Here is a 23,257-nt window from a genome sequence, read left to right as displayed (position 1 = left end):
AACAGAATTGCTTGGCCATAAAATAGATGTATATTTAACTTTGTAAGAAATTGCCAAATAGATTTCCAAAGTAGTTGTACCATTTTACAGTACCACCAACGATAAAAGTTCTAGTAATTTTTCATTCTCACCAATGTTTGGTGCTCATTCTTTTTAATTTTAAACATTCCAATGGTGTGAAGTGGTAAATCATAATTTTAAATTACATTTCCCTGATAACAAATGACATTAAGCACATTTTCATGTCCTTGTATTTTATTACCATATGTTCTTTTGTAAGGTGTCTAAATATCCCATCCAGTTCAAAATTGGATTGTTGGATGGGCATGATGGTACATGCTGATACATGCTGGTATAGCATATAGCATAGAGCATAATGGTACAGCCATTCAGGCGATTGAGGCAGGAGGACCTCAAGTTCAAGGTAAGCCTGGGCAACTTAGCAAGACCTTGTCTTGAAATAAAATAATGGGGCTAGGGATATATAGTTCAGTGAAAGTGTGTGCTTATTATGCACAAGGTCCTGGGTTTAAAGCCCAGCACCACAAAATTAACAAATAAAATAAATGAAAAATAAAATATGGATTATCTTTTCAGTATTGACTTGTATGTGTTCTTTAGGCATTGTGGATGCAAGTGCTTTTTCTTCCCTGTCACACACATGCACTCATACACATGCAGATGAATATTTACTCCATTTTTGTGACATGCTTTTCCTTTTTCTTAGTGTTAGCTTTTGTCAGGAAGACATTTTTGATTTTGATGAAATCTATCACCTTTTGTTTTCATGTGATATATATCTCCAGCCATGTTTATTACAAATTTTTGAGACAGGGACTCACTAAATTGCCTGGGGTGGTATTGAACTTATAATCCTATGGCCTCAGCCTCTTGAGTAGCTGATGTTTCAAGTGTGTACTGTAGTAGCTGGCTATTTATCACCATTTTAAATATGCCTAAAAAGTCTTTACCTACTGTAAGTTGTGAAGATATTTCCTATATTCCTATATTTTTTTCTGTATTACTTCTAGAGATTAAACTTTTCTAATTGGGCCCCTGATCCATCTTAAATTTATTTCTGTGTACAGTGTAAGGATTTTTTTTTTTTTGGTAGTATTGGGTATTGAGGCCAGAGTCCCTCTACCACTGAGCTATATCCCCAGCCTATTATATTTTATTATTTTATATATATATATATTTTTTTTTATTTTGAGATAGTGGGTTCATCTCAAACTTGTAATCTTCTTGCTTCAACCTCCCAAGTAGCTGGATAATAGGTATATGCTTAGTACACCACAAAACATTACCGTCACTACACTTGGCTGAGACTCATTTATTCCCCTGTATATACATATATAGTGGTCCCAGTACTGTCGGATAACAAGAATTATCTTTCCCAAATTGTCTTGGAACCTTTGATAAGATCAATAGTTTGCATTTTTGTGTGGGTTTATTTCTGTATTCTCCATTCTGTTCCATAGTTTTACCTTCTATCCTTGTGTGATCACCACCCTATCAGTGGAGCTGACTCAAATTAGCTTATGAATGGTAACTGCTTAAATTTTATGTATCAAATAAGCTTTTTGCCCCTAAGATAGTTGTTAAATATTTAGTGAAACATTACTGTCTGTCATGATTACTGTAGTAATCTGTAATGCTCTAAGATTTGAAATGAAATACTATCAATTTTTCAACTTTTTACAGTTACTCTTATTTTCTATTCTTGTTCTTATTTAGCTATACTTGTTTTCTATGATTTTCTATTTGTTGTAAATTTCACATAAAAATCCTACTGGGATTGTGATGGAAATCATGTTGAAGCTATAGACCAGTTTGAGGAAAAACTGATGCCCTTCCAATTCATATATACAGCATATGTTTTTCATTTACTAAATTTTTAAGTTTCATTCTGCAGTGTTTTCATTGTGATGGTCTCACATATCTTTTGTTAAATTTATTCTTGATTTTGATGCTACTGAAAATATCTGTTCTAGTTATCTTGCTATGCCACATAGCTAGGAGCTGAGTGGCAGGGCTGGAATCATTTGGAGCCTTCTTCACACAACATTATGTGTCAGGATTAGAATGATTTGAAGACTAGAATAATCAAATGGATTCTCAATGTGGTTTACACTTCTTTACAACATGGTGATTTCAGGGTAGCCAGACTCTTTACATAGTAATACATGCCTCCAAAACAAATGTTTCAGTGAAAAAGATGGGCACTGCATGGTCATTATAATCTAGCCACAGATGTACACAACATCACTTTGCAGTATTCTGCTGATTGAAGCAGACAGAAGCCTGTGACTAGGGACAACACTCTCAGTAAGATGAATGTCAAAGAATTTGCAGCCACATTTTAAAACTGTGCAGTACTATTTACATTTCATTTTCAACTGTTCCTAGATATTTATATATATTGACCTTATAGTCTAAAGTTTTGCATTTATTAATTCTAATAGGATTTTTTTGTAGATTCTAAAGTTTTCTAGGCAAATAATAAAGACACCTTTATTTCTTCCTTTCCAATCTTTATAATATTTTCTGGCTTATTTTCTTACATACTAGTTGGGACTACCAGTGGAAGGTTGTAAGTAGTGAGACTGAGGGAACTGATTTTGCTCTTGATCTTAGGAGAAAAGCATTCAATATTTCATCCATTATGTGTAAGTTTTTTGGAGTTGCCCTTAATCAAATCAAGCTTTCTTCTATTCCTAGCTTACATAATTATTATTCATTGATGTAGTATTTTGTCAAATGCTTTTCTGGATTTATTGATGATTATAGGGATAAACATCTTTTTTTTTTTTTTTTTGGAGACAGAGTCTCACTATGTAGTTGAGACTGACCTGGAACTCACTAAGTAGCCCAAACTGGACTGGAACTCACAGTGATCCTCCTGCCTCAGCCTCCTGAGTGCTGGGATTACAGGCGTGCGCCACCACGTCTGGCAGGGATAAACATTTTTTTTCTGTTAGTATAACAAATTATACTGATTAACTTTTAAATGTTAAGCTAACCTGCAACTTGATCAAGCAGGGCTATTAATTTGCTATCAGTTTTTGTTTGTTTTTTCCAGTACTGGAGATTGAATCTAGGGTTTTGGCACTGACTTTAATCCCTAGCCTTTTAAAATTTTTGAGATAGTGTCTTTCTAAGGTGTTATGCTGTCCAAGTTAGGCTTGTACTTGTGATCCTCCTGTCTCAGTCTCTGTAGTGCTGGGATTATGGTCGTGAGCCACAATCCCTGGAAGATTACTGAGTTCTGATTATTCCATCTCTTAATTCCTGTCACTTGTGCCCTTTCCTCTCTGCTGCTTCTACATTATTTTCTCACACCTTGACTATTACAATAGGTAACCTCCTTCCCCTTCTCACCACCCTCTCAGAGGCTCTTTCTTCATTGCCTGTTCTTCTGCAATGCAATTCTAATTGTGACTTTCCTGTTTGTAAAATTTTCATGGCTAATCTCTTCTATGGTCCGCCATATGAACCTGTAGTTGAAAAACATACAGTTTTAAAGTTCAGTAACATTAAGAACAATTTAGCCAAAGGGGATAAGCACAGAAATAACCATTTAAAAAAATACTGCAAATAAACTGTACTATCTGGCATAAGGTATATATTCAAATGTACTTCATAAAATATTAATTCTTATAACATGTTGAGTATCAATGGAGATATATAAAAAGGATCTAATGTCAATTTAGAAGGACATGAGTTTGACTGGTGGGATAAGATGAATCAGCAGGTGATTCACGAGTAAGGTAGCATTTAAACTGGTCTTTGAAAGATGGGTAGAATTCTGACAGGCAAAAATGTGAGGAGGAATACTAAAAATAGGAATCACTGAGTAAATGTATGAAGGCAGGAAAATGTAGGGGATTGTGTAAAGATGGTGAATATTTTAGTTTACATGTAAACAAGGGTTCACAAGGACAAAAGTGAATCATAAGGCTGGAAAGTAGCTGAATCCAGGCCATCAAGTACCTTGAATGCTGGACTAAGGAGACAGAAGTTAATTCAGTATGGAAGAGGGAAACACATGATTTCTGAACTAGAAAATTAAGGGATCAGTGCAGTGTTTTACGAAGCTTTATCTGGAAGCAATACATAAAATTTAGAAGACTGGAGTGACTAAGGCAGAGCTTCCCTACCAGGTATTCATGAATGGGTTAGAAATGTGCTTAAAAACCAGTCTTTTAGCCAGCACTGGGTAGTACATGCCTGAAGTAGTTTTAACTACTTGGGGGCTGAGGTGGGAGGATCACTTGAGCCCAGGAATTATAGGTCAGCCTGGGCAAAATAGTGAGACCCAGTCTAAAAAGAACTAACAAAACCCCTTTTTGTATTCCTCAGGGTATTTGGGCCTGGCACAGCTGCAGCTTCAGGGCCAGTCATATCCAATCATGAGTGATCATGAATTTTTATCCCAATTAGCTATGTAATTTGTTATAAAACTTAAAGGTGTTATATAGTGTGTGTGTGTGGGGGGCACTATACCAGAGAAGACCAGAAATGAGTAGCAAAATAGATACAATGTTATGGGTAGTTAAATAATCCTTGGGGGTGATAATAGTAGGAAAAAAATTTGAAACAAGTGAATATAAGAATGATGAAGGCAGAATTAATAGAATTTTAGAGATTAACTGATTTTTCAGGAAATATACTTAAAATATTTGTAAATAAAATTCCAAGTTCTTAAAAGGTTTAAAAGGCATGATCAAGCTATAGGTAGAAGAAGATATAACAGAAGTAGAGACAGAGACCAGAGATTATCAGAGTTGAGAAGGAGAAATTTGGTATCTAAATTATCAGCAATGAATTTGAAATAACTGAAGATGACTGTCAGGATTACAGAAATTATAAATAACTTTCCTTAAATTACTTTTGAAGTCCTGGGGGTGGGGTATGTAAGTCTCTTGGGAATAAACAGGATTATTAAGGAATCTCATGCTTACTAAAATCCTTTCTCTTGCTTCTAGCACTGATAGAACATTTTTGAGATGACAGAGAATAGAGACTTATGGAGACATGTACTACCTCTAAGGAGATGTCTGTATTTATGCTACATCTGATGGAACTGCAGAGGCAAATGGGAGGAAAGGCATAAGCATGAGTGGGAAGTAGATTCCATTTAATTTTGTTTCATTTAAAAAATGTAATAACATGAAATTTATATACTATGAAGTATCTTTTTGCCTTCTAAAATATGTTTCAAAGTATACAATTAAGTGATTCTAGTATAAATACAGGGCTGTATGAACATGGATGCTTTACCTGAACAGAAAGGGTAATAAAAAATATCACATAAAGACTAGGGTTGTTTCTAACCATAGAAACTCTACAACACTAAGAGTCACACTTTACTTACTTCATCCTTTGGGCCTTACACAAATGACTGGAAGCCCTATTACCTTTAATACGAGAAAAATGAATTACATTTAAAAATAAAAACAAGAATTTTTATAAAGAAAGAATAAAGTAATATTTCCTCTAGGAATTTGTTTCCAAGTAAAATCTTTTATCTCTTAACTGTATCCTGTAGGACATGAGCTATAGAACATTTAGTTTTGGCAATGTGATAAAAATAAAAATAATCATTTCTATAGCATGACCCAGGTGACCTTAGGCTCTTTTGGCCTTTATTTGTACCTTTATGGAGATTCTCTAGGGGCTCTAGGACTCCTCTCCGGAAGGAAGCCATGGGGTCTTGAACACAGGACCGAAGGCTCAGCATGCTTTGCAGGTGAGGCTCTCGAAGAAGCTGTTCCCGATATGCTGTCAGCTGAGGTGAGCGGCAGAGCAGGGCAGCCACATTGTGGACAAATTCTGGTACCAGGCAAGTATAGGCATTATCTGCTTGACAATAGTGATAGGCAACCACCTACGAAAGAAAGATTAAAACGCAAACAAATTTATCAGCAGCTATGGTTATATGAACATTCTGCAACACTGTATTTTGTCTATTTCTTGTACTTTTTTCAAGCAAACAGGAAAGTTGCTTATTCAACTGCCTAATTTATGTCAGATCAGAAATGTGACACATTTCAATTATATATGTAATATCATAAGCAAAAATTAAAATTTATAGATAAAAATTGAAATTTCCCTCTGGTATATAATAGGAAGACTGAGAATCAAGATGTACATTAACATCACTAACATTTTTCAGCACAGAGCAGTATATGAAAGACTCTGATCTTGTAACAAAGTACTAGTAATAAACATCAGAAAAATTATCTGTCTCCACAAATACTTATGCTTATATCACTTTTGATTACAACTATGCTATAAAGTAAGTCTTAAAAAATGATTTAGATTTAAAAATTATCACTAAGCATTTTCTGAGAGCCCAATACAGTGTCAAAATTTTAAAAAGGAAGAAGGAAAGGGGTGAATTTGTTGTTGGTGGTGTTTTTTTGAGACAGGGTCTCAATGTGTTGCCGGGCTGGCCTTGCAGTGATCTTCTGGCCTCAGCCTCTGAGTGCTGGGATTATGGGCGTGTGCCACCATGCCCAGGGGGGTGAGTTTTTGTTTTGTTTTGTTGTTAGGTGTAGGTCTTAAATTCAAAGAACTCAGAAAATCTGAGGGTAAATAACACCTAGGGGCTGTCCTGTCTGACTAGAACTTGGGAGTTTTTTTGTTTGTCTGAATTTACAGAGTTCATACCTTATCGTTTTATTGATCACTCTGCTTTAAGAATAAGCACAGGGAACAATTTTAATCTAGTCAATCTGGCTCATTACTACCCAGCAAAGAAGTCACTGGCAGGAAAGACTCAGCTTGATGTTCGGGAAAGCATTTGGCACTGAGGTTTGGCACATAGTAAGTGAGCAGTAGTGTCAGTTGATAATGCTATTTTGATTATCATCACATCCACTCGTCTTCTCTTCACTCATTATCACCCTCACTAAAGTGCCATATACTCCTGTTTAACTATTAGTTTTGAATCTACAGGCAACTTAAACTTGTGCTAGTGCCATTCATGAATATACTACTGGGGCTTCAGCTCTTTGGTTATCTCTCAGACAACAGTCATCTACTAGAGTTCTGCTTTGAAAAGATTCCTAATCTCTGAGTATAGTCATCCTAGCTCTTTTAACACCTGCTGGAAATGTCAATAGTTTAAAAATACCTGAATATCACACACACACAATTCAGGAAATGATACATAAAGCTGAAGATAGGAACTGATGGTAATAAAGCAAGGAAGTCAGCATAATATGGATATTGAAATAAAAAGTTGCATTTTTGTAAAAACAGACTCTCTTTTCTCCAGGGAGACTAGTTATCACCTTATATTTATATGAAAATGGTGAGGAACCTAAGAGAAACCCTGTCAGTAATTGATCTGTCCTCTCAATAAACAGTGAATGTCAGTAGTTATTGTTCACATGGATACAAATCTTCACTCGATAAAAAAGCAAAAAGCAAACCTCTGAATCAATATAAAGTTTCATCATGTATTACTTCAACTGGTCCCATATGTCAGGGGTAAGCACAGCTCAGGAAATCTGCTGTAATTTACCCTTTACCTAAAGTCATGGGATATCTTTTTTTTTTTTGTACCGGGGATCGAACTCGGGACCTTGTGATTGTGAGGCAGGTGACAGAACCAATCCCGGCCCAATGGCATATCATTTTAAAGAGAAAAATTTTGCAATATAGAAAAATAATTCTTTTACTGATTTCATTAAAAATCATCTGTACTTGATTGAATGCGGTTTCATTTAACAAGGTCAATGTTGATGACGCAGCTTTTGGGGTTGCTTCTCTTTTAATTTTAAATATTTCTTTGGCATTCCAAATACAAAATCTTGATTCCTTTGTAGACTTCAGGTAGAAAAACCAACATCTTTCAGAGATCTGCAATGTGGCTTAAAAATGGTTATCTACTGGACCTTTCAAAGTAGTTTGTAGAATATACACATATACTCTGTCAAAAACATTTGGCACTTTCCCAAAATTGTCTTTGATATTATCCAAAACATTCCTATGTGTAAAACAGGAAATAAGCAGGGGAATAAAGATTTTTTCCATCAGTCTTTTATTGTATCAGTGCTTAGTAACACCCTACAGCTTTGTGGAAGTTATCTCATCCAACCATACATAGTCATTATTATTACAATTTCTTGGAAATGGTTCAGAGTTAGTCTACCCCCACACCAATAAATCAACATGTAAAACTGTTCTCCATGGTGAATTTGCATTTCTCAAAATTTTGTCCAAATTTAAATATTTTGCTTTCAATTTCCTTTAATTTTTTTTTTTTTTTTTGATACCAGGAATCAAACTTGGGCCCTTGTGCTTGCCAGGCAGGTGCTGGAACCATGGAGCTAAATCCCTGGCCCTCCTTTAACTTTTTATTATGAAAAATATATATAAGCAGAGACAATAGGACAATGTTCATGTTTGTGTCATCCAGCTCTAACTATCAAAATTCATAACCTCTCTTTCCTATTTCTACTCTTCTTCCTTGTTGGACTATAATGAAGCGAGTCCCAAATATCACATAATTTCATCTATACATATCCAGCCTACCCAACCCAATTTTCTTTATTTCATTTGTGTGCTGCTGGGGGTGGAACCCAGGGTCTTAAGTATGTTAGGGCAGTGCTCTGCTACTGAGCTATACCTTTCAGCCCCAATATTTACTTGTAAAAGATAAAGACTATTTCTTTAAACATAACTGAAATATCATTTTCATGACTACTTTAGTAATAATTCTGTAATATCCTTGATTAGCCAATCAAGTGTTCAGATTTAAATTTCATTTTTAGCTACTTATATTACTTGTTCACATTCATTTTTAAAAAATGTTAAATCTCTAAATTTTTTTTTAAAACAATTCTAGGGCTGGGGATTTAGTGCAGTGGTGCTGCTGCCTGCCTCTCAAGTGCAAGGTCCTGAGTTTGATCCCCAGTACAAAAAACAAAACAAAACAAAACAGCAACAACAAACTATACAAATTACATCTGACACTGACTAAAGTTGCATTAATTATTTGGAAGAAGACAGTAGTTAAATTTACCTTACTCTTGGTGAGAGAAAAAAAAAAACCAAACTACTGGTAGGCTACATAGAAAAAAGACTGTAGGTCAGTGTAGCCATATGCATGAAATCTTTTGATTTAATGCTATATCTAAGACATGGTAACACTTATTATAAAGCTCATCAAAGGGACAGAGTGGCAGCAAACCTGATAGGCTTGTGTTAGAAGTTGAAGTGCTTCATACAATACAGACCATTTTCTGTTTCAAGTCTCTGATGGGATTAAGTCAATCTCACATTAAAGAATCCCAGCTACCGAGGCGGCTTAGGCAGGTGGATTACAAATTCAAGTCCAATTTAGGGAACTTAGTGAGAGCTTGTCTCAAAATAAAAAACAAAAAGAGTTGAGAATGTAGCTTAGTGGTACAGTACACTTGGGTTAAATTCCCAGTTACATCCCCTTCCCTACAGTTTTGAATATCTGGGAATTGAACAGAAAAATCTAGTTTACATAATGGCTAGCAGTTGTATCATTTAAATTCTAGAGCTGCAGCTATCTTTCCCTCAGGTCTGTACTCATACTCAACAGAATCTGTCTCTTTTTCATCATTCTGCGTATGAGTGTCTTCTCTGTCATTACTCTCTGAATGATTTTCTAACCAGTATGAACCTTCAGCTCCTAATGTCTGTTTTTTAGTATTTCTAGGAGGCTCACTGTGAATAATTACTACCTCTTGTCCCTCAATTATAATTCTTACCTTTACTGTGAGACTGGAAGCTAAGAATAGCTTCCAGGCTTGAGTTCTGTCTCAGTAATTTTCCAATTTGGAGTCATGCCTTTTTTTTTGAGAAGGGACAACAGGAATTTTATTTACTTTTGAAGTTTTTACTTTGATAATTTTAGACTTACAGCAATGTTTCAGAAGCAGTATATAGTTTCCATTTATCCCTCACCAAGCTTATACTAGCATTAGCATTTTACATAACCATAGTACAATTATCAAAACAGTAAGTTAACATAGGCATAATAATATTAACCAAAGATATTCAAATTTTAGTATTTCCCGCTTTGTCCTTTCCTGTCCAGGATTCTAACCAGGACCACGTGTCATTCAGTTATTTCTCCTTAGTCTCTTTTTGTCTATAAGAGATCTTCAGTCAGTGTTTTCCATAACCTTGACACTTTCAAAGGTATGGTCAGTTCTTTGATTAATGTCTATCAATTTATGTTTGTCTGATATTTTCTGATGATCTGAAACTTTTTTTCCTGGAAGTACTGGGTATTAAACCCAGGGCCTGCACATTTAGCTATATCCCCGGCTCTTTTATTATTACTATTTTTAAAAATTTTGAGAGAGTCTTGCTAAGTTACTAAATTGCCCAGGCTGGTCTCAAACTTGTGATTCTTCTGCCTCAGCCTACCAGTGTTGGGATTGTTTTTTTCTCATTGAGTTTATTGGTACGTTTTAGGTATACAGTATAGCTACATTTATCACTGGGATCTTGTACCTTTACATGACAGATCTTGGTTCTCATATTTTCCCCTTATCGCTGCCCTCCTTTAAAACTCCTGAAGCCTTGAAACAAATTCAAACACACATGTGTGGGGGGATTCTTCACTGGGTTCCCATAGGTATCAATGAATCCAAGGCAGGGCAAGGAAACCTGACCCTGCCTAACCTCTTCCCTGGGAGGGAGGTCCTGGGCATCCACAGCAGTCCTTTGGATGACTAAGGATAGTCACACATTGTGTTCTTAATCCAGTGTGTTCTCCTTATGAGACCCCATCTTTTCTTATCTCTATTCAAGAATATTTTATACTTTCCCAAAGTATTTATATGTATTGATTTTGGCACACTATATCTTCTCTTGTACATGATAATATGTGATATGGCAACTATTTCTTCTGAAGAATAAGTGTTGGGATTATAGGATAGCCATTACCATCATGCCTGGCTTACACTTTTTTTGGGTCAAAAGCACCACAAAAACAGTGTTGCATCCTTAGTGAATCATGTCATGGGGTTCTCAATGTTGGCATGTCTTGTTACTAGTGATGTTGATCTTGTTCACTTAGTTGAAATTAAGGTTCTGTCGGGTTACTTCAGGGTAAAGCTGCTGTCTTTCTTTTTGCACTTAAGTATCTTAAGGGAGATTATTTGAGAAGATGAAAATTCTGCTTCACCTCAAACTTTCGCCCATTAACTTTAGTATTCATTAGTGGATCTTTTTGGTAACAATTATTATTGTCTATTTGCTCAGTAATGATTTTTTATTTTCCTTTCTTTTTACATTTGTTAATTAGAATCCAACTGGAAGAAAAACTTTCCTCTCTCCCTTATTTATTTAATAAGTACGGACTTATTTCATTTTATTGGTTGTGATCCAATACTCTATTTATTTTGTTGTTCAATTTGTTCCAGCTTTAGTCATTAGCTCCTGTGTTTTTTCAAGATGGTTCTGAGAAGGGTATTGGGGGTGGCTGTGTCCTTTAAATATTAGGGACTGTGTTAACTGCTGTGACTATGTTTTCCTTAAAATTTTATTGGTTTATTTAAACTTACATTGATACCTAAGAGCTTATTTTTAGGAAAATAACTTTTTCAAAATAGTTTCAGGTAAAAAGTAGCATTATTTTATACTTTTGCAACAAACTATGTCTGCCTCTGTATTCACTATGTTGCAATATATTGTTTCAGGTTCAACTATATAAGGAAAGCCCCCCCACTTAGAGAAATGAAGGATATTTTAATAATCTTTTCAGGTAATTATGTACATTCTTCTTTGATACTATGCTAAAACCTGACTATTGGTAGATTTAGAAAATTATTAGTATTTTGCTGTATGTATGTATGTATGTATGTTGTTGTTTTTTGTTATGTAGCTCAGGCTGGCCTCAAACTCACGGTGATTCCCCTGCCTCAGCCTCCTAAGTGCTAGGATTACAGATGTGTGCCACCATGTCCAGTTACTATTATTGCTATTATTATTATTATTATTATTATTATTATTATTATTATTTGGTACCAGGGATTGAACTCAGGACCTTGCAAGGTAGGTGATGGTACCCCTAAGCTAAATCTCCAGCCCGCAGCTATTATTTTTAATTAACAATTCACAACCCATTGATAGAGTATAATGTAATGCTTTGGTATATATATAAAATGTTGAATGATTAAATCAAGATACTTAACATATCATTTTTTCTCTTAGTTATTTAAGAACACACATTATTATTGTAGATATCCTGCTATGGCATAAATCTCAAAATAATTTCTTTTATCTGAAATTTGATTAACAACTCTCTCCCTAGTCTCTGCCTTCCCAACTTCTGGTAACTATCATTCTACTCTACTTCTATGAATTCAACTTTAAGGATTCCACATATAAGTGATATCATGTGGCATTAGCCTTCTGTGCTTAGCTCATTTCACTTAGGATAATGACCTGCTGATTCATGTATGTTATTGCAAATGACAGGATTTTTTTTTTTTTAAAGGCTGAACAGTAATCCACTGTGAGTACATACCACATTTTCTTTATCCATTTATAACTGACTAACACTTAGATTGGTTTATATCATGACTATTGTGACTAGTGCTTCATTAAACAAGAAGTACAGCTACTCCTTCAATACAAAGATTTCATTTCTTTTATATATATATCCAGAACTGCTGATACCTGGGTCTGACTATAAAACTTCAGAGTTGAAAAGCCCCAAATTGTATACGACATTATTTATAGGTAATATTGTGAGTTTAAATCTTGTATCTCCTAAGTGTAAATTTTTGAAAAATAGCTATAGCAACATAAATTAAATTTTATATTTCACTGTAGTTTTTATATTGTCTCCCTTCTTACCTCTTTCCATGCATGTGCCCAGCTTCTATCTACATATTATGATTAACACATTCCATGTTAAAGGATTGCTGAAAAAAATTACTTCTTTGGCTGAGAGTTTTAACAGTAGTAGTAACAATCTCAAGAACTCTGAGCATTTGATATGTCACTGATATGGTATGGTACTAGTTTCTTGGCAAGAATGACATTTCTCTTCCTTTCCTACATAAATTTGTTTGGGAAGAAAAACCCTCTGCATTCAATCTGTGACACTTTTTAAAATGAGTTGGTTTCTCTAGTTAGCTTATTTTGTATGTATTAGCTTCTTACTCTAAGGACTAAGTCAGTGATAACTTGCCTAATGTTTTCTTGCTTTGAGGTCTCACTCAATGATTGATAGATTTTTCTAAAAGAACACTAAACAGAAATCCTTTCCATCACACTAGAGAGGCAGTATTAGCCATAAGTATAGGCTCTGGACCCTGCTTGCCTTGTTTTAAATCTTGACCTAGTTATATGCTAGTATGATTTCCCAGGCAAGTTATTTATCCTTAGAGACTCTGGTTCTGTGTTTAAAGAATGGAATAATAATAATAGTAATCTTACAGAGGTAAATATTTGCTTTGAATCCTAGCTCTGCTTTTTAAAAATCACTGGCGCTTTAGTTTTCTTACTTGCAACTGGGATAATAATGATTACCTCATAGGATTAAGGTAAGAATGAAGAGATGAGGTAACAAAAAAATATAATACTGAGCCCCAACACTTACTAAGTCCTCGGTAAACAGAAGGCATTATCTCCTTGTCCTGCAAACACTGCATGAAGACATGGTGATAATAGATCCAAAACCTAGAAAACTACTCTTAGAATAATTAAATTCACATATCTAGGAAGGATTCTGAATGAGATTTCTATACCTCGGTACTCTGAATCATATTTCAGAAACACAGAAGGCTGGATGTGGCCCTGAATCCTGTAATCCCAGTACTCTGGAGGCTGAGGCAGGAGGACTGCCCTGAATTCAAGGCAAGCCTAAACTCCATAGCTAGATGCTGTCTCAACCCCCACCCCAGAAAGAACAAAGATATATGCAATGTTAACTGGATATACACTTGAGTGATGCTGACCTAATAAAACTTGTTATACCTCAAGTGTAAAGTGTTTCTTCAACAAATAAAATTGTTTTAAAGTTACAACAAAAACACTTCAGAGTTCTCTATTAATTAGCAGACAAGAAGTAGCAAGAATACTATGAAATACCAATGGTAATTACTGATATATCAGAATTGACACAAATAACTACATTAAGAAGCCCTAAAAAGTGTTGCACACTGTGTTACTGCATCAAAATACTGATTTTAAAATCTCATTAAAAAAGTTAATGTCTGATAAGGGAGAGGGAGACTGGAGTGCAAAGGTAGGTAACGGGGGCATGGATATTATTAAAATATACGGATTGAGCCCCACCTGAATGCAAAACTAAGGTGAGGGTAGGGCAAAAGGAACTACAGGGGGGGGAAGAATGATTAATGAAACCCATTAATCTGCAGAACTGTTACAGTTTATATTTAGATATCTCCCAACAGCCTCATGTGTTCATCAGTGGAGCTTCTGGAAGAAGACTGGACCATGGGGTGCTACAGTTTAATGATGTTAGGAGTTGGGGCCTGGTCTAAAGACATGGATCAGAGGTCTGGTAGGGTGTATCTCTCTTCCTGGTTCCTCCCTTCTTTCTCTTTCTGGCTTAGCTTTCCCTGAGATTCCCTCTGCTCGTGCCTTTCCACCATGCTTTCCTGCCTTGGAGCTGGCCAACTATGGACTAAATTGTGAGCCAAAATAAACCTCTTCTTTAAGTTCTGGATACTGGATATTTTGTCCCAGTGATATGAAAAGTGACTTAAGACAATAACCAATATACACTAATAAAAAAGATGTGGAAAAAAGTTAATGTCTGCTTACTAGTTTCATATAGTGAGAAGCAAGATTATTGGCTTCTGTCCTATGCTTCCACAACACAAATTCTGGGATATTCAATATTAACCCAAGGGAACATTTCTTGTACAATGTGTAATGTAAACTTGAACATATCCTGTTTCCAGGTGCAAATAAATTTATCTACAGGATGGATTTTATCTAGGGAAAAGAGAATGTAATTGATAAGTTTGGAAAGTGGCATTTCATAAAGCTATATTAAGGGTTATGGAATAACTTAGTCAAAGGTTTGAAGAAAAATAAGCACATTTTAAAGTGAGGCATTTTATATAAATGCTAGGGAAGAGATATTTGTTCAAGAAGGAAATGTTATTGTTGGCTCAAGAGTGAACCATGATTGCATGATATTAATACTGGAAATGCCACAGTAGTGATTCAGCCATGTACCGTGATATAACTGCATTGGGATGATGGAGGAAGGTGAAAGAGCTATACTTATTTACAATAAGAAGCAAGATATACTATGTAAATGAATAAGAAAAATTATAGCAGCATATAAAGATGCGTTAGGCAGAGGAAGTAAATTGCTGGTTCTGAGTATTACTTGATTTTTCTATGTGCACATTAGTTTGAGAAAAAAGGGAATTTTCAACCCAAACAAAAAATATCATGGAGAGTAAAACTAAAAGTTTTGAGACAGGAATATAAATTTTTAAAATACTGATTACTTATACTGAAACCTTAGGTAAATCATACAACTTCTTTTTTGGTACCAGGGAATCAAACTCAAGACCTTGCGCTTGTGAGTCAGGCATGGTGCCACTGAGCTAAATCTCTGGCCCACCATACAACTTCTTTGAGTCTCACCCTCCTTAATCTATTCATTAAGACTATATTTCTAAGAGTCTTTCAACTCCAAGGTTCTGATTTCATTATAACAAAGTATTGTTTTCCCCTAGAATTAAAACCAAAACCCAAACAGCCAGAAACTCTTCTCCATATTTTCATGGTGGATCTTTACATATTTTTGTTCACTTAGTCAAGGGTGTCTCCAAATTTGCCTTGACAATGAAATGGAACTAGCATGTCCCCAACTCGGGAATCCTACTGTACCTGTGAGGCTAGTCTTCTCATAGCCTCCTCTTGCCGCCTGCGCATTTCTGGGGTTCCTGGGCAGCTTCCACTGGTGATGGATGAGTGGGCTGCAGGTGGCTGTGTGAGTGGGAGCTCTCTGTTGGCATCTACATCTGGATTTAAAAGATGAAATGTTTGCATCAGATAACCATAAAACTCTGAACTAAGGGAGGTTAGTTAAATTCCATTTGTTATATGACCCAGCAATTCCACTTTCAGCTATACCCAAGAGAAACAAAAACATATATCCACAGAAAAATTTATACACAGATGTTCAGAGAAGTCTGACTCAAAATAGCCACAACTAGAGATAAATGTCCATTAGCCGATGAATAGATAAACTGTGATATATACATACAACAAACTACTACTTGTTGTAGTAGTAAATAAAAAGCGGGCCGGGGGATTTAGCTCAGTGGTTCCACTGCCTGCCTTACAGGTGCTAGGACCTGAATTCGATCCCCAGTACACCCCCCAAAAAAAGAAATGAGACATCGATACATTATACTATAGGGAACAGGAAAGGGGATAATACTAGAACCCCTGCAGTGGGTCCTGGTCTCCTGTAAGCCCCAACAATGCAAGGCTAATTAGAGAATAAAGACAGGAAATGAGACTTAGAGAAAAGGTTGGGTCTTGTGTTGATCAGTGCTGCTCTACATAGCAAAGACAAAGGCACTCCAAACTTGCCACTATGTATTAGGTTCATAGGGAGTATCAAATGAATCAGAGGGTGGCAATAATCCTAAATTGACAAGGATCTTATAATCGGAGGAAATATCAGGTGACCTGGAGAGTGGCGGTAATCCTATGAAGATAAGGACCTTACGCTGATGAGGATTTTAGGTTAATGAAGAGTTTAGGTTGATTAGGACAGTAAAATGAGCAAAAAAAACATTCTTACAACAGTAGGTGGGATGAGTTAAGTTGATAAGAAATTTGTTCCTTCCCAGGTGATACCTTTCTCTTTTTGTATTACTGCTCAGTTCTCAAAGAACCAGATGTCTTCAGTTGATATAATTTTGCCTTTGAGTGTCACAGCATCATGGGATCATTGAGGCCTCAGCTGGGACTGGAGGCAAAACTGAGTTATTTTTTGGCATGTCACAGCTGACCCACAGGCAAGAAGACTGGGCCTCATACAGACCTAATCATAATTTAATTGTGAAATCATTTTTTCCTCAAAATTATATAGAATGGCTCTTGATACTACACCACAAATGACCCCTGAAAATAATATGCTAAATCAAAGAAGTCAGTCAAGAAGACCATATATCTAGGTGTGATGGCACATGCTTGTAATCATTATACTCTAGGAGGCTGAGGCAGGGGGCCTGAAAATTTGAGCCCAGCATGACAGCTTGGTGACACAGCCAGATCCTGTTTAAAAAAAAAGGCCAGGGACTGACTGGGGATATAGCCCGGTGTGAAGCATTGGGAGACTGAGAGGAAGACACATTGTATATACCTCTACTTATACGAAATGCCCAGAACAGGGAATTCCCCAGAGACAGAAAGTCAACAAGGGGTTTCCTAAGGCTTGAGGTAGGGGATTACAAGGAAAATTGGGATTTACTTAGTAAGAAGCATGGGTTTCTTTTAGAATTAGATGTTTTAGAATTAGATGACAATTGTTATACAACCTCATGATTATACTAAAAATAATGAATCAAACACTTTAAATGGATGAGTTGTATGGGTTGTAAATTATGGCTCCATATGACTTTTTAAATTTGATTTTTAAAGATGGGGGTCTATTTTACCCAGACTGACCTTGAATCTATGATCCTTCTGCCTCAGCCTTCTGAGGCTCCATAATATTTTTTAAAATTTCATTTGTTTCTGGTATTCAGAAAATGCTTTCTTACTGCTAAAATTATAGACTATTTTTGGAATAAGATCATACTTACAAGATACTAAAGACTAAAATAAACTCCCTACCACTAAGAATGAATTGAGATCTCTTCTATACAACTGAATAGTTCTGAATAACTGCAGGATAGAGGGTAAAGAAGATGGTAAACAAGACTGAAGAAATGCAAGACACCTTGAGTTGAGACTAAGTACAGTCATTTGACTGTCACTGAATTACTTCTGCTGTTCATTTCTCTCCTGTGACTCCATTCCTTTTGCCTGGAATTTGATTTTTTGGGTAATTACTGTCCAAATACTCTTTCTTTCAGCTATTCCCTTTCAGAGATGCCCTTCTTTTTTTGTCCAAGTATCTCACTTTCTATTTGGTATTCAGAGAACAGTGGAAATGACAGTTGATAGTTAAGTGGTAGTGCACACAACAAATTGGCAAAGAGACTTCTGAAATGAGCAGAGTAGGGAAAGAGTTACTTAGCAGCTGTTTCTGGGCTTGGCAGCTGTTAACAAATGTCAAATCCAAGTGACCACATTCGAAGATTTTAGTGGTAGGGAAAATATAGTCTTGTATTAGACAGAATTTCCCTAACTACTGTACTGAGTACAGTTACTGTAACAATGTCTGAATTATACAATGGATCTATTTCCACAAAATGTTTTTGCTCTTTGTGTGTATGTGGTTTGGGGTAGGTGGGTGATGTTGCACAGAATGAGGGGTGACTCAGATTTGGGAAAGTAGGCAGGAAGCAGGATAATAGGCTAGTGCCTACCTTGAAGCTTTTCTGCACCTGCCCAGGGAAATGACAAGGAGGACAGCTGAGAGAGCTGAAAGAAGGAGGGGTAGGCAATGAAGTACTGCAGGCCTAAGCTCACATCACATGTAGCAGTGCTGTTCAGTGTGGAGAAGGCAGAAGGAAGAATAACAGATGATGCACAGACAGATAAAGCAAAAGTTCCAAAACTTTCTGCTTATTTTTATTATTACTACAATTATATCACTGGTATCAATGACAGAGAATTAGGAAAGCTATCCAAGTTTAATACAAGTTAAACTCTAAAAAATTAAGCCAACCTTCTGATGTCATTCTTACTCATTCTTGGAAAAATTTCTGCTGCTGCAAGTTGCACTTTTAGTGCTAGCTCAAATAATGACAGATAAAAGCTAAAAAATAGCTTGCATTTGTGACTCTTTAAGGACTATTGCTTCTTAAAGATTATACTGGTAGAATGTGGTTTGAATACCAACAAACTGCTACAAGAATCATTGTGACAAACATGGTCTTGATCTATCACCATAGATTCTATCTCCCATCACTCCTTTTCAGGTTTTGAAAATTAACTATCAGGCTGAATCTACATCTTAACAATAGACACATATCTTATGAATGGGAAGTACCCCAATGCTTTGATAATTCTTGGGAGAAGGGAAAGAAAAAATAAAAGGAAAGCAAAAAAAAAAAAAAAAAATCTTTGTAAATAGGGAAAAGTGGAGGGGGCAAAGGGAGGGTAGGGGAATGGGGAAAAAATAAGAACCAAGACCTGTCATGTAAAGGTACAAGTTCCCAATGATGAATGTAAATGCACTGTATACCTAAAATGTACCAATACATTCTTAATGGGGGGGGGGAAAGAATCTCTTTGGAGCTGGGTGTGGTGGTGCTATAATCCCAGTGCTGAGGAGGCTGAAGCAGGAGGATCTGCAAGTTTGAGGCCATCTTTAACTATATAGCAAGATCCTGTCTCAAAAAACCAAAAAAGAAGCATCTCTTCGAGGAACACATGGGCTATTTTTCTATTAACTCTTGCTCTCCCAGGCTTGTAGGGGTCAAATAGGTGCCTTTGCTTTCTGAGAAAGCTGCTTTTGCCCCTGGTTGGGATTTATCTCCTGTCAAGAATGATTCCATCACACTGCTATCTGCAACACTGAAATACAAAGAAGTCACAGAGAATATAAGCTATCTGATTTTCTTTCAGACACACTAAAACAGATCACCTCTTAGACTACAGGTGTTAAGCAGTTGAGCGTGATATTTAAGCACTCAAAGGAAAACACTGAAATAGGTGTGTTTTCAACCATCAACAACTATTCTAAGAATCAAAAATTTGGCTTATTGTTTATTGTTACTACTACTACTACTACTACTACTACTACTACTACTACTACTATTACTACCTGTGCTAATAATTGAATCCAGGACATTTACATTGAGCTACATCCCCATACTATGCTCCTCCATTTTATTTTTAAATTTGAAACAGGATCTTGCTAAGTCATCAAGTTGTCTAACCTAGGTTTGAAAATTGTGATCCTCATTGCCTCCACCTTCCAGAGTGCAGGGATTAAAGGTATGTGCCACCATACCCAGCTAGAAGCAAGTCTTAAATATCAGCTAGTCATACTTCTAAAGAAAATTGAGATCTAAAGAAAAAAGTAAAATTCTCAAGGTCATAAGACAGTATACAGTGTAAGTGCTGGGCACAAATCTTGGGTTCTGGGTTCTAGAGTACTATGACAATCTGTTTTAGAAGAGATCCACTTAGAATCTAAGCATGATATTCTCCTGAAGAATTATTCTATACCATTTCTCTTTTTTTTTCAGCTTTAATTGAGTTTATTGGTACATTTTAGGGATACAGTACAGTTACATTCATTGTTGGGATCATGTACCTCTACATGACAGGTCTTGGTTCTCATTTTTTCCCCTTGTCCCTGCCCTCCCTTCACTCCCTCCTCCCCTCCCCATCTACAACCACTTTATTTCCATCTTTTCATTATCTCACACTTTTTTCTTTTCCTTTTTACCCTTCCCCTACCCATCCCACCTTCCCGACACCTTTAGCTCCTTTCTTCCCATTTCTCAATGTCAGTAATCTTATTAGGATCTTCTGTATTATTGCAGATTATTCACACCAGAGAAACTATTCGGTATTTACACATGTGTGCCTTATTTATTTCGCTTAGGAGTATATCTTCAATATGTATCCATTTTCCTATGAATGAATCTATTTTCTCATTCTTTATGGCTGAGTAATATTCCATTTTATAGAAAAACCACATCTTCTTTATCCAGTTTCCAACTTCTATACCATTTCTTACCATACTGTGTGATAAAGACTTTTTTTTTGGTACCTAGGATCAAACTTGGGACCTTGGGCTTGCAAGGTAGGCAATGGCACCACTGAGCTAAATCCCCGGCCCAAAGACGGTAGGTATTTTGATTTAACCAGCTTTCTTCTTAGAAGCTAATCATTCTTCTTAATGTTAGATATCTGTATGTTTACTAGAGTTAATCTTCCTACTTGATACTAATTTCAACTGGAAGTAAGATAAAGAGAAGGTATTCAGTGAGTTCCTGTATAGACATGGTTAATATTATGATCACACACAATTTCCAGTGGTTGTTATGTGAATGTGTATGGGTAGGCCAAATTACTAGTATAGCTATGTTTTGCTACAAAGCTAGTGTACAACAGCTTTTTTTTTTTCTCATAACTAAAAGAAACCAGGCAGACTGATAACATATGTATAGTGTGTATATAAAGGACATTTATATGCCTTTACACTATTTTTGTTGTTGTTTTGAGACAGGGTCTTGTTATGCAGTTTAGGCTGGCCTTGAATTCATTATGTAGCTCAAGTGGGCCTCAAACTCACAGCAATCCTCTTGCATCAGCCTCCCAAGTGCTAGGATTATAGACATGTGCCACTATGCCCAGAATATTTTACTTGAGTGAGTTTCACTAGTAAACAGGCAGATAAAAAAGTAGATAATACAATGGCTTTTGAAATCAGATTGTTCAGTTTTTCAATTTATTTGCTTTAAAACCTGGGAGTCATTCTTAACCTCTATGAGTCTCAGATTCTTAGCTGTTAAATGAAGACAACAGGAACATGAACATGTTAAATGAAGATGACAACAATATCACTGAAATGATAAAAGGACTGGGTGAATTAATATTTGTAAAGCACTTACAGACTGTCTGGCACATAGTAAATACTATATGAATGTTTTAAAAATAAACAATATCCTAGTGGTGATCATTAAGCTTGTGACAAAGGAAGACTGGATATATATGGTAAGAGAACTCAACATCTCTCCACGAGGAAGCAGGAGAAACCCTCCAGGACATAATAAAACTCAAGTCCAAGCAGTGTAAAACTGACATCAAAAGCAAAGAAATGAAGGTTGCAAACAGAATGTGCTGGCATGTAACAAGAAGAAATGGGCTCAAGCTGAGCAAAATCTGACAGTGAATGCAAATGGCTCTAGAGGCAAGTTCTGTAGTCATTATTCAAAGGACAGACCAAGCATACAGACACAGGGAAGAGTCATAAATTTATTCCATGAGAAAGTTTTTTTTCAGTCCTACTTAGGTAACTGTTAAATATGTGGGTTGGATGTACATAGAGTATTACATTCTGTCTTGGAACTCTGAATTAATGGTCCTTACATGCAAGTCAAGTTTTACAAATCAAGAAATAAAAGGATATGTTAACTGAACATAAATATATCAGAAAAAAATTTCAGAGCCAAGGAAGCAGGAAGTTCCTTAAAATAGAATACATACGTTTTGGGGAGGAATGTGGACTGTCTGAGGCGATCTGTCTCATCCGGGTACCATGGCAGCTAAGGGCCACCAGTCTTGAGATGATGGCAGTTTTTCCAAACCCAATATTTCCCACAATCACCACTCCTTGGTTCACGCTGGCATTTGAACTTTGAAGTTGAGCATCTATTTCATGGAAAACCCAATCTCGACCAACAAACACTGACTCTGTAGTGATGCTGGGGACTTCAAAGAGCAGAGGCTTCAGGGAGATATCTGGAGGCCTGTAAGGTGCAAAGCGAACTGAAAGGAACAATAAAACAAAGAACTTAAATCAAGTTGTCAACACTGAGAGAAACAAAAGAGCATCACAGTTTACAAGTCTACTAGAGTTACAGTACGATGATATTTTGGGCTTATTCAGAAAATAATAAAGCTCTAAAAATGTTGGTTTTATATAGATAAATGACACAGGTGTGCTAGGTACATTTAATACTTCAGAATGCAAACACTGATCAAACAGTAATGATTTACAACAGTCAGAAAACCAGGACAATATAAAAAATTACGAAAGAATAGTATCTGATGCTGGCAACCCCCCCCCAAAAAAAACAAAGAAAAAACAAACAAAAAAAAATTTAAAGAAAGTGTGGAGGCAAAGGAGAAAAAAGAATTGAGACATGTTATGCACATGTACCAATTCCTCACAATGAATGCAATTATTATGTACTGCAAACATGTACTAATAGAAATTTTAAAAATACCAGTTACATTGGACCAGGCCACATCCTAAAAAACAAACAAACAAGAAACACAAAAACAAAACCAGAAAAGGGCAGAAAGAAATTGCCTTGCCCTTTCCAGAATGCATGAACACAGTGAAAGGTACCATTTATGAGGAATGAGCCCTCTCCAGATGTTTTTTTTTTTTTTTTTT

General features: G+C 36.0%; 1 protein-coding gene across 6 annotated transcripts in view; it reads right to left on the bottom strand.

Annotated features, from left to right (window-relative positions):
- The window catches only part of Tanc2 (tetratricopeptide repeat, ankyrin repeat and coiled-coil containing 2), a 341,666-nt gene that overhangs the window by 74,534 nt on the left and 243,875 nt on the right, over nt 1-23,257 (bottom strand). For all 6 annotated transcript variants that reach the window (XM_010637504.1, XM_010637505.1, XM_010637506.1 and 3 more), the window contains 3 exons: nt 22,342-22,623; nt 15,883-16,016; nt 5,659-5,890 (listed from right to left, as the gene is read on the bottom strand). In XM_010637504.1, the coding sequence (XP_010635806.1) occupies nt 5,659-5,890; nt 15,883-16,016; nt 22,342-22,623 (648 nt within the window). The remainder of the gene's footprint in view (nt 1-5,658; nt 5,891-15,882; nt 16,017-22,341; nt 22,624-23,257) is intronic.

This window comes from Fukomys damarensis, unplaced genomic scaffold (assembly GCF_012274545.1).
Source record: "Fukomys damarensis isolate Sample0158 unplaced genomic scaffold, DMR_v1.0_HiC HiC_scaffold_23, whole genome shotgun sequence".
In the NCBI taxonomy this organism is placed as follows: Eukaryota; Metazoa; Chordata; class Mammalia; order Rodentia; family Bathyergidae; genus Fukomys; species Fukomys damarensis.
The sequence above is the reverse complement of the archived record's forward strand: the minus strand, read 5'-3'. Positions and strand labels throughout refer to the sequence as shown.